General features: G+C 38.4%; 1 protein-coding gene across 4 annotated transcripts in view; it reads right to left on the bottom strand.

Annotated features, from left to right (window-relative positions):
• LOC126251358 (puromycin-sensitive aminopeptidase) overlaps positions 1–17,867 on the bottom strand; it is a 142,136-nt gene that overhangs the window by 52,886 nt on the left and 71,383 nt on the right. For all 4 annotated transcript variants that reach the window (XM_049951736.1, XM_049951734.1, XM_049951737.1 and 1 more), the window contains exon 9: positions 10,780–11,051. In XM_049951736.1, coding sequence (XP_049807693.1) covers positions 10,780–11,051 — 272 coding nt within the window. The remainder of the gene's footprint in view (positions 1–10,779; positions 11,052–17,867) is intronic.

Below are 17,867 nucleotides of genomic sequence, written 5' to 3'. Positions count from 1 at the left end.
TAATTTTGTTCTGTGTTGTATGTGTCATTAATTTCTGTGTAATGACTGAAGTTAATATTTTGTATATTGTTGGTAGGCATGTTATGGGGCGATATTTAGCTGGGTTTGCTGTGTCTGCTTGATCTTTAGGTTTCAGATAAGTTATTCCATGTGTAAGTGTATCAGGGAATATGTATGGGTCTGCAATGTAACTGTTAAATAATTTAATGATATGAATATAATAGAGGGAAACATTCCACGTGGGAAAAATATATCTAAAAACGAAGATGATGTGACTTACCGAATGAAAGTGCTGGCAGGTCGATAGACACACAAACAAACACAAACATACACACAAAATTCAAGCTTTCGCAACAAACTGTTGCCTCATCAGGAAAGAGGGAAGGAGAGGGAAAGACGAAAGGATGTGGGTTTTAAGGGAGAGGGTAAGGAGTCATTCCAATCCCGGGAGCGGAAAGACTTACCTTAGGGGGAAAAAAGGACGGGTATACACTCGCGCACACACACACACACACACACACACACACACACACACACGTATCCATCCACACATACGGATGGATATGTGTGTGTGTGCGCGAGTGTATACCTGTCCTTTTTTCCCCCTAAGGTAAGTCTTTCCGCTCCCGGGATTGGAATGACTCCTTACCCTCTCCCTTAAAACCCACATCCTTTCGTCTTTCCCTCTCCTTCCCTCTTTCCTGATGAGGCAACAGTTTGTTGCGAAAGCTTGAATTTTGTGTGTATGTTTGTGTTTGTTTGTGTGTCTATCGACCTGCCAGCACTTTCGTTCGGTAAGTCACATCATCTTTGTTTTTAGATATGTTAATTAAATAATTTAGTTAGATGTGAATGTGTTGAGGTGAACTACTTTAGCCATAAATTTGCTATTTTATCTTTTCCAGGGGCATTCCAATTATGAGTAGAATTAATTGCTTGGGTGACTTCATGTTGCAAAATTATCACTTCAGGCATTTGTGGTATCATCTTGTATGTGTCTGTTTCTGCTTGTATCCACCGTGCATGCCTGTTATGTTGTACCGGGTTTGACCATATGTTGCTCCAGAAGTGTTCCATGTCTGTTATGTCTGGTGGATTGTCTATTTTAATGTGTGTGTTATCTATTGTCTGGTAAAATTTATTTTGGTTTGTGTTGAATGTTTGGTTTTGTTTCCTTCTATTTTCACTTTTTTTGTATCTTGTAAGTCGTTTGGCCAATGCTTGTAATTTCTGCTTCTTTTCATCTAATCGCTCCATCGCTTCTTGTTGTGAGATTTTACCTAACCTTTTTCGTTTTTTTTCTGACATTTCATTTCTTATAAATTGTGTTAGCTGTCCGATGTCCTTCCTCAGTTTTTCTATTCTGATCTGTAGCCTGTGTTGCCATGCTGGTTTTGTGGGTTTCTTCTGTGTGTTGGTTGGTTCTGATCTCTGCCTAGTGTGTATATTTAGTGTAGTGAGTGCTCCTATATAAACCAGTAGTTGTAACTCTTCCATAGTTGTGTTTTCATTAATTTTGTTGTGTATGAATGTGTTGACAGTTTTTATTGTTGTTTCAACTTGTGGGTTATTTGGTGGTCTATGCAAGAATGGTCTAATGTCTGCATTTGTGTCTTTGTATTCTATATATGTCAGCTGAAATTTTTCTTCTATATCTAACATGTGTGTCACTTCGTGTTCTATTTGTGCTTGTTCTGGTGGCTGTCTTAAGATTTCGTTTTCCTCTGATTGTTTAATTGATGCGTGTTGTTCTTTGTTTGTTTGCTCTGGGATGTTTGAGTCCATTACTGTATTTTCTTCTTCTTCTGATTGCACATTATTTTGTTCCAGTATTTGTTGTACTTGTTGTTTGATGTTTTCTAATTCTGATTGGGGTATCCTGTTATTTTTGATTATTACACGGATCTGATCAGCTAGTCATCGTTGTGTTAAAAATTTTAATTCTGGGTATCTGGTAATAAATGTTGTGTATACTTGTGATCTGTATCCAGTTGTGTTGGTTCCTAGGTTTGTTGCTTGGTAATAACAGAACATGAGGTGTCGATTAACTTCATCTGACCATCTCATCCTCTGTCTTTGTTTTCCTTCTAGGGTGGTTGCAGGAAGCATATCCTGCAAAACACCTCTATTTGAATTTAAATCATTTTCCAGTTGGCTAGCAGTGTCTTTACCATTGTGGGGGGGCATAGGGTTCAAGTGTCGTCCCCGACCATGACAGCACTTGTCCGAGGCTTCTTTAGTTCTGTCCTGAACCAACTAATCATACTAAAAGGGGGGTTAGCCCTATTAGTGGTTTGTTCTTTTCGTCGCCTTTTACGACTGGCATAACATACCGGAGGCCTATTCTTTTCCTGGGTCTCCACGGGGTTATTGTTGTTGTTGTTGTTGTTATTATTATTATAAATACTTATCAAGCAGCGGCAGGAGAACACACATATAAAAAAAGGTTTTACTTATGTAAGCTTTCGAAGCCAGTAGCTCCTCCTCCTGGCAGAAGGGTTGAAGGGGAAGAAAGAGGGATGAAGGAAAAGGACTGGGGATGTTTAGGAAAAGGGGTAGAGTTTGGAAAAGTCACCCAGAACCCTGATTCAGGGCAGACTTACCAGCTGAGATGAAAATGAAGACTGAATGTTGGGGACAGTACCGGATGAGATTTGAAAACCTAAGAGCTTAAAGGTGGAATACAGGGTAATATGCAAGACAGAGATTACTGCTAAAACATAGTGCACAAGTTAATAAGAGTGAAAAGGAAACTGCACTGTATGTAATAGAGGCGGGAGGGGGACAGCGAAAAACAGACAGGTCAGAAAATGAAAGATGTAGAAAACAAACGTAGTTAAGGAAGGAGTAGTTACTGTGAAGATATGCTGAGACAGAAGAAATTAACATAAATTAAGGCCAGGGGGGTGGCAACAACCAAGGACATGCTGTTGTGCTAGTTCCCACCTGTGGAGTTCTGAGAAACTGGTGTGAGGGGGAAGAATCCAGATGGTGCATGTGGTGAAACAGGCACCAAGGTTATGACTGTCATGTTGCAGAGCATGCTGTGCAACAGGATATTGTCTGTTGCCAGTGTACACTCTCTGCCTATGCCCATTCATCCTAACAGATAACTTGGCGTTAATCATGCCGATGTAACTGGCTGGACACATTTTACGAAACAGCTGGTATATGACATGTCATTTCACAGGTGGCTCTCCCTTTGATAGTATATGTTTTGTCAGTTACAGGGCTGCTATAGGTTGTGGTAGGAGGGTGCATGGGCAGGGGCAGTGACACAAGGGTAGGAGCCATAGAGTAGGGAGACAGGTGCAGAAGAAGCACAGTGTCTGACAAGGATACTGCAGGGATTGGGAGACTGAAGTAAGGCTGTTCCAAGTGTGGTAAGCAAAATGTCTGACAAAACAGCTCTCATTTCAGGGCACGATTTTAGGAAGACATGGCCTTGTCGAAGTAGCTGATCAATACATTAAAGACCGTGGTAACACTAATTGACAAGTGGTGTACTCTGAGGTTGTTTTTTGGAGGGTCAGCAGTACCAGGATCAGATATGACGGCCCAGTAAATCTGCTTTTGAACTAGGCTGGTGGGGTAATTATGTTCAGTGAAGGTTAAAGTGAGAATGGTAACGTATTGCTCGTAAGTGTCTGCATCCGAACAAATATGTTTTCCTGAATGCCAAAGATTAGATTAGATTAATACTTGTTCTATAGATCATGAATACGACACTTCATAATGATGTGGAACATGTCAGGTTAATAAAATATGTCTGTACAAGATATTACATTACACAAAATATTGCATGACACTAATGTTTAAGTTGTTTTTTTCCCCCTCCCTTAATTTATATCTAAAAATTCAGCCAATGAGTAGAAGGAGTTGTCATCTAGAAATTCTTTTAATTTATTTTTAAATGTTGGTTGGCTATCTGTCAGGCTTTTTATGCTGTTTGGTAGGTGACCAAAGACTTTTGTGGCAGCATAATTTACCCCTTTCTGTGCCAAAGTCAGATTTAACCCTGCATAGTGAAGATCATCCTTTCTCCTGGTGTTATAGCTATGCATACTGCTATTACTTTTGAACTGGGTTGGATTATTAACAACAAATTTCATAAGTGAATATATATACTGGGAGGATCCCCAGATCCTTAAATAGATGTCTGCAGGATGACCGTGGGTGGGCACCAGCAATTGTTCTGATTACATGTTTTTGAGCAATGAATACTTTTCTACTCAACGATGAATTACCCCAGAATATGATGCCATACGAAAGCAGTGAATGAAAGTAGGCATAGTAAGCTAATTTACTGAGACACTTATCACTAAAATTTGCAATAACCCTAATAGCATACGTAGCTGAACTCAGACGTTTCAGCAGACCATCAATGTGTTGCTTCCAGTTTAACCTCTCATCAATGGACACATCTAAAAATTTTGAAAATTCTACCTTAGCTACAGACTTCTGTTGAAAGTCTATATTTATTACTCGAGTTGTGCCATTTACTGTACGGAACTATATATACTGTGTTTTATCAAAATTTAAAGAGAGTCCGTTTGCTGAAAACCACTTAATAATTTTGTGAAAAACATCATTTACAATTACATCACTTAGTTCTTGGTTTTTGGATGTTATTACTATACTTGTATCATCAGCAAAAAGAACTAACTTTGCATCTTCATCAATGTGGAATGGTAAGTCATTAATGTATATCAAGAACAGTAAAGGACCTAAGACCGAACCCTGTGGGACCCCGTACCTGATAGCCCCCCAGTTTGAGGAATCTGGCTGTTGTTTTAACATTACATGAACCACTTATTTCAACTTTCTGCATTCTTCCAGTTAAGTAAGAATTAAACCATTTGTGCACTGCCCCCCTCAAATCATAATGATTTAGCTTATCTAAAAGAATTCCATGATTTACCCAATCAAAGGCCTTTGAGAGATCACAAAAAATACCAATGGGTGATGTCCGGTTATTCAGAGCATTTAATATTTGATCAGTGAAAGCGTATATAGCATTTTCTGTTGAAAAGCCTTTCTGAAAACCAAACTGACATTTTGTTAGTACTTTATTTTTACAAATATGGGAGGCTACTCTTGAATACATTACTTTCTCAAAAATGTTTGATAGAGCTGTCAGAAGAGAGATTGAGCGGTACTTGTTGACATCCGAAGTATCCCCATTTTTATGCAATGGTTTTACAATGGCATATTTCAGTCTATCGGGGAAAACACCCTGCTCCAAAGAGCTATTACATACGTGGCTGAGAATCCTACTTATCTGTGGGGAACAAGCTTTAAGTACCTTGCTGGAAATGCCATCAATTCCGTAAGAGCTTTTACTTTTCAGTGAGTTTATTATTTTACTGATTTCAGAGGGAGAGGTTGGTGGAAATACAGTTTTTTCAAACTGCACAGGTATGGCCTCTTCTATTAGTAGCCTTGCCTCTTCTAGTGAAGATCTAGATCCTATTTTCTCCACAACATTTAAAAAATGATTATTGAAAATATTTTCAATTTCTGATTGTTTGTTAGTACACTTGTCATTCAGTTTTATGGCACTAAAGTCTTCCTGTGCTCATGGTTGCCCTTTCAATAATATTCCAAATTGCTTTAATTTTATTATCGGAGTTACTGATCTCAGACATGATACACATGCTTCTGGACTTTTTAATAACTTTTCTTAGTACCGCACAATAGTTTTTATAATATTGAACAATTTCGGGTCAGTACTCCCTCTCGCTGTTAAATACAGTTCTCTTTTACGGTTGCAAGATATTCTTATTCCTTTAGTTAGCCAATGTTTTTTATATGTTTTCTTGGAATTATGTTTAACTATTTTCTTGGGAAAACAATTTTCAAATACCCTTAAAAATGTATCGTGAAATAAGTTATATTTCAAGTTTGCATCGGGTTCCTTATACACTTCATCCCAGTCTAGCTGCTGTAGGCTTTCCCTAAAGTTTGCAATATTTATATTGTTAATTGAACGCACTGCTTTGAAATTCTGATTTGATACATTGCATGGAGCTATGTCATGTACTGTAACTAGCTGTGCACCATGATCTGAAAGACCATTCTCAACAGGATAAGCATTTATGTCATTAAACTTATCTTGGTCTATAAAAAAGTTATCTATCAATGTCCTGCTGTTCTTTGTTAACCGAGTAGGAAAATCAATGACGGAGCTCAAATTGAAAGAACTGAGTAATACTACAAGGTCATTCTTCCTATTACACTGTTTCAGGGAATCACCTTTGAAATCCCCACAAATGATAATTTGCTTCCCCTTGTCTGACAGATAGCACAACAAAGCATCCAAGTTTTCTAGAAATAGGTGGAAATTCCCTGAGGGGGACCTATACACTGTTACAATTATGAAAGTGCCATCATTTAGTTTTAGTTCAGTGGCACATGCTTCCATATGTTGCTCTACACAAATTTTTTTAGTTTCTAAATTTTTTACACTGTGGAAGGCTGTATGGGAGGGAATGTTTGACATGAAATGGGTGGCAACTGTCAACATGTGAATACTGTTGTTGATTAGTAGGTTTAATGTGGATAGAAGTGTGTAACTGGCCTTTGGTGAGGATGAGCTCAACATCAAGGAAAGTGGCATGGGATTCGAAATAGGATAATGTGAAATTTAAATGGGAAAATGAATTCAGAGATTCCAGGAGTTTTAAAAGGTCAGTATCACCATGAATACATATGGCAAAGACATCATCACATCTAAAGCAAACCAGGGGTTGAAAGCTTATGGATCCCAGGAAAGCCCCCTCCAAGTGACCCATGAAAAGGTTGGCATAGGAAGGAGTCATCCTGGTTCCCATGGCCATATCCCTCACCTGTTTGTATGTTTGCCCCTCAAAGGTGAAGCAGTTGTTGATAAGTATAAAGTTGATTAAGGTGAGCAGCAAGGATGCCTTAGGCTTTGGATCAGGTGGGCACTGACTGAGGATATGTTCAGCAGACAGACAACATACATGGGGAATAGTGATGTAGAGGTGGCATCAATGGTGACAAGGAAGATGTGGGGTGGGAGTGGAATGGGCATGGATTTCAGATGATCTAGGGAAATGGTAATTGAGAGACCTTATGTGACCTGACAAGAGCAACACAAGCAGAATGGGAGGCAATTTCACTGCAAGAACTACAAACCACAACAAAATCAATGCCGAAGAGAATTTTGAGGTAATTAGGAAGAACAGAGGTTAGACGGAGTACTAACAATGCAGTAACTCAACAGGACAGTTCGTGCCTTTACAACAATTTCCATCGAGGAAATTCACATGCCTTGTTATGTTACTCTTGTTATGAAAGAAACTATGTAATTCCGTCATGATTATGTCTTTTATGTATCTACTACTTTCACAGTAAATATGATACATGCATGCTTCAGACATTGTATTATTATTTTCGTGAAACCCTGCCTTTATATTTATTTCCAATTCTATATGTGTTATACCAAAGGAAGAATTAAACAACTTTTCTTGGACTTTTCAAAACCTGGGGAAGAGTTCTACAAAGATATGTATTGATAATAGGTGTTTTAAGATTTTCTGAAGGAAGGTTACTTTTATGCTAAGCAGTATTTTAACTCCTATCAAACTGTGTTTTTAATTCAAGTTTATTTACATGGCATTAAAATATGTTCTTCCTCTGATTCCGGAAAATTGCTTCAGCACTCTTAAGCAAAGAACTCCTTTAAGGAACATAAAATGTATCAAATTCAGATTTGCATTAAACATGTCACTGTAGATTAAACTCTACCAGCTGATTTGTCAAAGCTGTGTGAATAATCAAAACAGACATCTAACGGAAATGGTCAGCAAACATTAACTGAATAACATTTAGGGCCACCACACATGTAGACGCTAGCTCATGAATTATAGGAGATGTTTCATCACACATACGGTGTACATAATCTTCTATTAAAAACTAAAATCCTAGCTACACCAAACAAGTTTTAGTTCACTGATGCAAAACTGCACAAGCACATAGAAAGTTTTTATTGGCAACACAGGTATAAAAAGTCAATTTTCATTCAAATTGATACAAAAATATAAAGATATAATAACACAAATAAGAGGGACCTGAAAAATTTACATCATTCGTGATAAATGCAAATTCTGCCACAAAATGCAAATTTATGTAATGAATGCTATTTCAAAGCACATTGTATCCAGATTAATTGCATCAACAGAGATAGTTTGAAATATCTTTATTTTCTGCACATAAATATGAAAAAAGTAAACTATTTCTGGTTATGGCACATCATTTGTGTGGCAGCCGTTACCAAATGCTCAGTGTACATCATTTTGCTTTGCAGTGTGCATAGATTGTTATTTCAAAATGAGCAAAGATAGTAATCCTGACCCATCATGAGGCTCAAGTACAACTTTCGTGACACCACAAACAATCTGAGATCCCTATGTCAATTCTGTTTTCACAAGAACACAGATATGGGCGGCTGATCTGTAAGTGAAAAGTGGGGCTTGTTCCCCCCACACACTGTTCCTTACCTGTTGGGATTTTTGAGGTTTTCTTTTGTTTACTCACAGCAGCCACTTGCTATGTTGTTGTGCCTGACCTATAACACCATGCTAAGAGTCTTCACCAAGAGTCTTCTTGTAAAGCATTAATAGTGTCATTTTTATTTCTACTTCCACTCTTAAGAACCTTGTCGATTCTATTTGTACTGTTGTCAAGTATGGAAAGTGCTGGACAAAATAACAAGAATATTATGAAAAGGGCAGATCACTACTCACCATATAGAGGAGACGTTCTAGTCGCAGACAGGCATAACAAAAATAATTTTCTGAATTGCGTACATAGGAACTCTCCCTGCAACATATCCTATGTTCCCGTAACACTTCTCGCATCATCTTTTGTCAGTCCCCATCCTTCATCTATCTGTCCCCTTCTCTGCTCCAACTCCAGCACCTTCTCTGCTCCAACTCCAGCACTATACAACCTCATATTTCACCAACACACCCACTTGTCCTTCCCCTCCTCTCCCATACTCAACCCTTCCCACGGCATCTAGCAAGCCTACTGTATCCCATCCACACTCCCACTAATAGAACTATACCTTTCCCACCTCTACTGGCTATGCCTCCCCCTCTCCATCTCAGCCTCTTGCTTACCCCACTACCTGGACCTGATTGCTTCTCCCATCAGGCACTGTTGCTGTCCACATTCTGGCCTTATCGGCCAGAGACAGTGGTCAGAATGAAATGAAATGCGTGTGTGTGTGTGTGTGTGTGTGTGTGTGTGTGGTTTTTCTACTTCAGAAGGCCTTCTGGCTGAAAGCTTAATGTGCAGCAGTCTTTCATTGTGCCTGTCTGCACTCAGTGTCTTCCCCATAAAGTGAGTGACAATCTATTCTTTTCATAATACTGTTGTCAAGTATGGATTGCACGCCTCACAAAAAGGCTCTGCAATACGCTATTCAGGGAAACTCTACAGATTCAAAACTAGTGTGCTACAGATTTTGCAATTATCAAACTGAGTGGGGAAAGATAGTTTCAAGAAACACCTTAAATCAGAACATTTTCTTCACTGATGAGAAAATGCTGCTGCTTCTGAACAGAACCGATCATTTGATGAAAGCTTACACAGAGGGGGGGGGGGGGGGGGGGGAGAACCAGTTGAATTATTTGCAGAAGCAAATATTCCACTCACTCAGAAAGCTGTTATTGTAGGAATGAAAACTTTTATTTTCTTTAATTATTACTCTATCTCTAATAATTATTTTTCTATAAATTTTGTGTTAAGGCACATAGAGCAGAAAACTTTAAAATAAATAAATACATAAATAAACGGAACTTGTTTTGCCAGAAACAGATACTTATTATGCCCAAAAAATATATGCCAATTCCACTCAAAACAGATGCTAATTTCACCAAGTAATAGATGGCACATTTTCAAGTCGCTATTAATTACTTATTGTCATTATCAGTTAAATTTGCACACTTGGCTGTTGAACACTCGAACTATTATATCTGGATGTTTATTTTTTAGCAGACTTTGTAAACTAAAGACTATGCCAAGAAACATAACCAATTTTTTGGATAAAAAGAGACCTATAAATGTAAATAGTTCTGTGACACAGCCACACCCACCGAATTCCATATGTTTTTATTAGCAGCTGCCTAAGTCAACAGTATAAAACTACAAAAGTTGAAGACTGACGAAACTTACTAACTTACGTCCCTAAAAACAATGCTATTACAATAAAATAAACATAATACTATTGTTAAGCAATTCATTTAAATACCATTTCCTTCGGCAACACATAAACAAACTAGTTACGCAAATCTGCAAAACAAGAACAACAAATTTTTTCCCATTTTTTTTTTTTTCAGGTAACTGTCAACAGCATCAATATACTTGGAGAAATTCATGACACACACACACACACACACACACACACACACACACACACACACACACACACACACACACAGTGCTGTCTTACAAAACATTTATGCACTATTATTTTCTTATGTTTTCAAGTCAGCAATCGTGTATACTTTTCTGGTTAAATAGCATGTATGCCATATAAAGTTGTCACAATACATTTTTCCACTGTGAAGAAGTACATGACTGAAACCGGTACTGAATAAATGTATTGTAAGACAGCACAGTGTGTATCATGCATTTCTCAAAGTAATTTTTTCCTAATTATTACCAGTGAATACCATTTATAACAAAGTCTATGCCTTAACACCATGCTATATTATGTAGTATTAACAAAAAGAAAATTGCACAAACCATTGCAAAGAGGTCATCTAGTAATCCAAGTCTATCCAGAGGTGGCAGAGATTTGTTCTGGATAGCAGGTACAAACAGTTCCAGCATATCTGGTGGGTATTGTGTACGGTAGTACCCAACAGTACCAGGGTTAACTTTAACCCAGTCTGAAGCAGACACATTTTGAAGAGTGATGTTAGCTGAGCGTGTGTCTAATACAGTGCTGAAAGCAACGTCATGTGGATTCCGAGACGTACTCAGCATTATGGGAACCATCCATAGACAACCATTACCTGCCACATACAATTAAATTCTAAGCTTCTAGTAAAATAGTATATTGTGATACTATTACATGCATGAACAGACCAAAATGTAAGGACTTAATTGGTTACTTTAGTACATTTCCCTTTTCTAAAAATAAATCACTGGGCAACAGCATAAAATGGAAGGCATATGTAAGAATCTCATTGGATATCAATGACACAAACAAGATTATGTGGAAGAAAAATCAGTGAAGCTGATTTACGAGATTTTTATCATCACATTCATCAACACTCCTACCTAGCCTACAATTATTTTCTTACACAAGAAGTAGAACTTTATAAAAATTGTAGCTTTACTTAATTTGTGTAACCATAGCTTTAACAGGAGCACCATACTGTGATACAAAAATGACACTTCTGCTTGCCTGTTGGGTAACTATAGAATACTAGCCTGTCTGTCTGCACCCAGCCAACATCCAGCTTTTAACTCACATGGAACTGTGTGCCCCTCCATTCAAAACCTACCTGCCTGACATGGCTGTACACATACCCACAATAAAGATGACACAGTAACTGTTATTTTAATCTAAGTACAGTTTCAATATTATCTTTGATGTGTTTACTGCCGCAGCTAGTAACTAGAACATTGCAATATCTTTTGTGAAAGTCAAACCTAGAGTCTAGAAAACGGGCACCCTCCTTAAAGCTTTCCTTTCCCTATTTTTTCTTTCTTGTACACAGATTATTTGTATCTGATATCATTCAAAAACTAATTCTGACGTTTCTATTTATATTTCTTACTATTTGCACTTGAAACTGCAATTCTCCACACTTTAATTAGCCTTTAAAAATCTTCTAACACAGGGCTCACAAACTGTTATTTATGTAAGCAACACAGATGCAATACATTCAAATTACCAAGTTAAACCACAACTTCCCTGAAGCAAAATCTACTGAATCATGTATTTTTTTTTTATCAGCAGGAGTTCTAGTATCTGTATTACACTCTGTAAAAGTTGCATCTATATCACACGATATGACTTACTACCCCCCATGAACCATGGACCTTGCCGTCGGTGGGGAGGCTTGCGTGCCTCAGCGATACAGATGGCCGTACCGTAGGTGCAACCACAACGGAGGGGTATCTGTTGAGAGGACAGACAAACATGTGGTTCCTGAAGAGGGGCAGCAGCCTTTTCAGTAGTTGCAGGGGCAACAGTCTGGATGATTGACTGATCTGGCCTTGTAACATTAACCAAAACGGCCTTGCTGTGCTGGTACTGCGAATGGCTGAAAGCGAGGGGAAACTACAGCCATAATTTTTCCCGAGGACATGCAGCTTTACTGTATGATTAAATGATGATGGTGTCCTCTTGGGTAAAATATTCCGGAGGTAAAATAGTCCCCCATTCGGATCTCCGGGCGGGGACTACTCAAGGGGACGTCATTATCAGGAGAAAGAAAACTGGCGTTCTACGGATCGGAGCGTGGAATGTCAGATCCCTTAATCGGGCAGGTAGGTTAGAAAATTTAAAAAGGGAAATGGATAGGTTAAAGTTAGATATAGTGGGAATTAGTGAAGTTCGGTGGCAGGAGGAACAAGACTTTTGGTCAAGTGAATACAGGGTTATAAATACAAAATCAAATAGGGGTAATGCAGGAGTAGCTTTCACAATGAATAAAAAAATAGGAGTGCGGGTTACCTACTACAAGCAGCATAGTGAACGCATTATTGTGGCCAAGATAGACACAAAGCCCATGCCTACTACAGTAGTACAAGTTTATATGCCAACTAGCTCTGCAGATGATGAAGAAATTGAAGAAATGTATGACGAGATAAAAGAAATTATTCAGGTGGTGAAGGGAGACGAAAATTTAATAGTCATGGATGACTGGAATTCGTCAGTAGGAAAAGGGAGAGAAGGAAACATAGTAGGTGAATATGGATTGGGGGGAAGAAATGAAAGAGGAAGCCGCCTTGTAGAATTTTGCACAGAGCATAACTTAATCATAGCTAACACTTGGTTCAAGAATCATAAAAGAAGGTTGTATACCTGGAAGAATCCTGGAGATACTAAAAGGTATCAGATAGATTATATAATGGTAAGACAGAGATTTAGGAACCAGGTTTTAAATTGTAAGACATTTACAGGGGCAGATGTGGATTCTGACCAGAATCCATTGGTTATGAACTGCAGATTGAAACTGAAGAAACTGCAAAAAGGTGGGAATTTAAGGAGATGGGACCTGGATAAACTGAAAGAACCAGAGGTTGTAGAGAGTTTCAGGGAGAGCATAAGGGAACAATTGACAGGAATGGGGGAAAGAAATACAGTAGAAGAAGAATGGGTAGCTCTGAGGGATGAAGTAGTGAAGGCAGCAGACGATCAAGTAGGTAAAAAGGCGAGGGCTAATAGAAATCCTTGGGTAACAGAAGAAATATTGAATTTAATTGATGAAATGAGAAAATATAAAAATGCAGTGAATGAAGCAGGCAAAAAGGAATACAAAAGTCTCAAAAATGAGATCGACAGGAAGTGCAAAATGGCTAAGCAGGGATGGCTAGAGGACAAATGTAAGGATATAGAGGCTTGTCTCACTAGGGGTAAGATAGATACTGCCTACAGGAAAATTAAAGAGACCTTTGGAGAGAAGAGAACCACTTGTATGAATATCAAGAGCTCAGATGGCAACCCAGTTCTAAGCAAAGAAGGGAAGGCAGAAAGGTGGAAAGAGTATAGAGGGTTTATACAAGGGCGATGTACTTGAGGACAATATTATGGAAATGGAAGAGGATGTAGACGAAGACGAAATGGGAGATAAGATACTGCGTGAAGAGTTTGACAGAGCACTGAAAGACCTGAGTCGAAACAAGGCCCCGGGAGTAGACAACATTCCATTAGAACTACTGATGGCCTTGGGAGAGCCAGTCATGACAAAACTCTACCATCTGGTGAGCAAGATGTATGAGACAGGCGAAATACCCTCAGACTTCAAGAAGAATATAATAATTCCAATCCCAAAGAAAGCAGGTGTTGACAGATGTGAAAATTACCAAACTATCAGTTTAATAAGTCACAGCTGCAAAATACTAACGCGAATTCTTTACAGACGAATGGAAAAATTGGTAGAAGCGGACCTCGGGGAAGATCAGTTTGGATTCTGTAGAAATGTTGGAACACGTGAGGCAATACTAACCTTACGACTTATCTTAGAAGAAAGATTAAGAAAAGGCAAACCTACGTTTCTAGCATTTGTAGACTTAGAGAAAGCTTTTGACAATGTTAACTGGAATACTCTCTTTCAAATTCTGAAGGTGGCAGGGGTAAAATACAGGGAGCGAAAGGCTATTTACAATTTGTACAGAAACCAGATGGCAGTTATAAGAGTCGAGGGGCATGAAAGGGAAGCAGTGGTTGGGAAAGGAGTGAGACAGGGTTGTAGCCCCTCCCCGATGTTATTCAATCTGTATATTGAACAAGCAGTAAAGGAAACAAAAGAAAAACTCGGAGTAGGTATTAAAATTCATGGAGAAGAAGTAAAAACTTTGAGGTTTGCCGATGACATTGTAATTCTGTCAGAGACAGCAAAGGACTTGGAAGAGCAGTTTAACGGAATGGACAGTGTCTTGAAAGAAGGATATAAGATGAACATCAACAAAAGCAAAACGAGGATAATGGAATGTAGTCAAATTAAATCGGGTGATGCTGATGGAATTAGATTAGGAAATGAGACACTTAAAGTAGTAAAGGAGTTTTGCTATTTAGGGAGTAAAATAACTGATGATGGTCGAAGTAGAGAGGATATAAAATGTAGACTGGCAATGGCAAGGAAATCGTTTCTGAAGAAGAGAAATTTGTTAACATCGGGTATAGATTTAAGTGCCAGGAAGTCGTTTCTGGAAGTATTTTTATGGAGTGTAGCCATGTATGGAAGTGAAATGTGGATGATAAATAATTTAGACAAGAAGAGAATAGAAGCTTCCGAAATGTGGTGCTACAGAAGAATGCTGAAGATTAGATGGGTAGATCACATAACTAATGAGGAGGTATTGAACAGAATTGGGGAGAAGAGGAGCTTGTGGCACAACTTGACTAGAAGAAGGGATCGGTTGGTAGGCCATGTTCTGAGACATCGAGGGATCACCAATTTAGTATTGTATGGCAGCGTGGAGGGTAAAAATTGTAGAGGGAGACCAAGAGATGAATACACTAAGATTCAGAAGGATGTAGACTGCAGTAGGTACTGGGAGATGATGAAGCTTGCACAGGATAGAGTAGCATGGAGAGCTGCATCAAACCAGTCTCAGGACTGAAGACCACCACCACCACCACCACCACCACCACCACCACCACCACCAACAACAACAACAACCATTTGGGGCCAATATATGGACACACAAAACAATGCAGGCAGATCCAGTGAAGCTTCTGAGAAAAATGTGAAGGGAAAGCCTTACAACTGACACATGCAGGTCTAGTCCCTACATGTAATCTGGGGGTCATACATTACAGATCTGCAGATGGAACGAGTCAAACCCTGGACTAGCCCTGAAGACAAAATACAGAGAAAGTGCAGGCAGTAACTAGAGTGTTATAGGATAGTGCAGACACAGTACAGTGTTCAGTGGAGAAGAAATGGCAACAAATATGATCAAATACTTATGGCTGGTATCAAGGAGTTTATGAGGAATGGTCTATTTCTCTCTTATCATTGCTCCTATCCTTCACATTTATACAAAATTCATGCAAAAATAGCTAAGAGGTGTGTGGGTTCAGAATGGAACCTGGAACATATACTTTTTCATTGTAAGAATACAGATCTTGATTCTGAACTCTGCAGGAGTGCTGCCAGAAAACTATTCTGCTAAGAAATGTTGCATGTGAAGCACTGTGGGTCTTTGAAGTATATATGGAAAACATTGCAAGTATATAAGGTGCAATCATAAATATTTATCATCATTATCTCAAAACATTAAAGTTACATAATTAGTCTTTCGTTTGTTTACATGGTACATGTCTGCTGTCCTGGTACACACTGAAACCCCTGCACCACACCACGCCACCAGAGGGGAGACAACAGAATAGTACAGCGTACTGATGAAGTGGAGTATTGTGTTGTAATTCACTTTCTGCACAGTAGGGGAAAAACATCCATGTTTTGAAGTATATGGCAATAAAAAATCATATGACATAGTAGTTAGCTGGTACGGACATTACCATTTTGGTCACACAACTCGGAATGACAAAGAACAAAGCGGGAGAACTTCTCTTTGTGAAGAAACAGGAATCACATGAAAATGAGGGCTATGGAGCTCAAAGGTCAATGTAGTACAAAAATATAAATCAGCCATTGTTTAGTTTTCCACATCTTGTATGGTATTCTAAACATAACAACAGCGGCCACACTTACGTTCAACAATGCACACAACTATTCATAAAGCCTGCCAACCGAGGCTGCAGCAGATATGTTGGGTGCGACTATGAACTACAAAGGAGAAAAGTAAGTAACATGGATTCACCACTGCTGACAAAGGCGAAAAACCAACAATCATCAGGCAATGTAATACTGAGTGCCTTCTGGGGTGCTAACATATTATGCATGTGAGAGACAAAATGTCACAGGAGCATACTATTGAAATCTTTTCAATGCGTATACAGGAGGTTGTCACATTGAAGCACTGCAGGAAGCTACCTGAGGGTTTGTTTCTGCTATACACTGTCACCCCAGCTCATTCTGCACAGGTAACACACACTGCTTCTTTGGGCGATTAAACTTCGACTCACCTCTGACATGGCATCCAGTAACTCCTTCATCTTTCCTCAGATGAAGAAACTAGTGTATGGCAGGCATTTTCAAGAAAGAAGACAAGTTAAATTTCAATTTGGAACTGTCTGAACAGTCACAATGCAAACTTCTACAACGAAGACCTCCACCAAGTCAGTCATTGGGAAAAATATGTCGTACTGAACGTGCAGCGAGGGAAAAGTGCAAAGAGTTATGGTCACAGCTATTTTTTTGAGGTAATACTTTAAACACTATGACTATTACTTGTGCATCACCACAAAGACGTGCCATACAATACTCAGAGAAAAAAAATAAACCACGATAGCAGGTAAATGTAAATCACGGCCACTGCAAGGATGCCGCGAGGTCAACAAGAACATTCTGTGAGACCTAGACTATATAGCGCTTGAGTCAATCCATACCAAGTGGTCCAAGAAAAAATAATTGGTTGCTTGAATATCTGAGAAAAATTTTATATTTGGTCAGTGAATTCCCAATGTTTAGTAGTCGCAAAAATATTTTTTAAGAAATTATTGTTTATTATTTTGAAATGTTGGCCATATTTGTTACACGCTGCATGTGTTTTTTGGTATTTGCAAGCATCTACATTTTTTACAATTATTCAGTAGTGGATTGTCCTAAGTCTTTCAGATAAAATGCATTTATTTCAACACACACTGGGCTACAATTTAACATCATTATCACTTAGCTGGATGTATTCTTTAATATATTTTTAATAGTTCAGAGTTTTCAGCCACAAATTAAAAAACTCAATTTTTGAACAGTAGTTTTCCAAAGAAAGATTAATTTCTCAGCTTTAATATTTTTTCTGCTATTACACTGTATAGTATAGTTACTTTTTATAGCGTATCACTGATGAGCAACTTACACTTAAAAATAAACGCTATTTTAAAAAATGGATTTGTTTTTAATTTTTCCTTTTTTTGGCCTGTAATATCTTTGTTGGGGGACCAGATAAAAATCTGAAAATTTCACAGTTAATACACCTTTACAACATCAAACTTCAGTATAATTTTCAGCTTTGAGATTCAATTGGAA

Source organism: Schistocerca nitens, chromosome 4 (genome assembly GCF_023898315.1).
Source record: "Schistocerca nitens isolate TAMUIC-IGC-003100 chromosome 4, iqSchNite1.1, whole genome shotgun sequence".
NCBI classification, from domain to species: domain Eukaryota; kingdom Metazoa; phylum Arthropoda; class Insecta; order Orthoptera; family Acrididae; genus Schistocerca; species Schistocerca nitens.
Note: the sequence above shows the minus strand (reverse complement) of the source record. Positions and strands in the feature narration are given on the sequence as shown.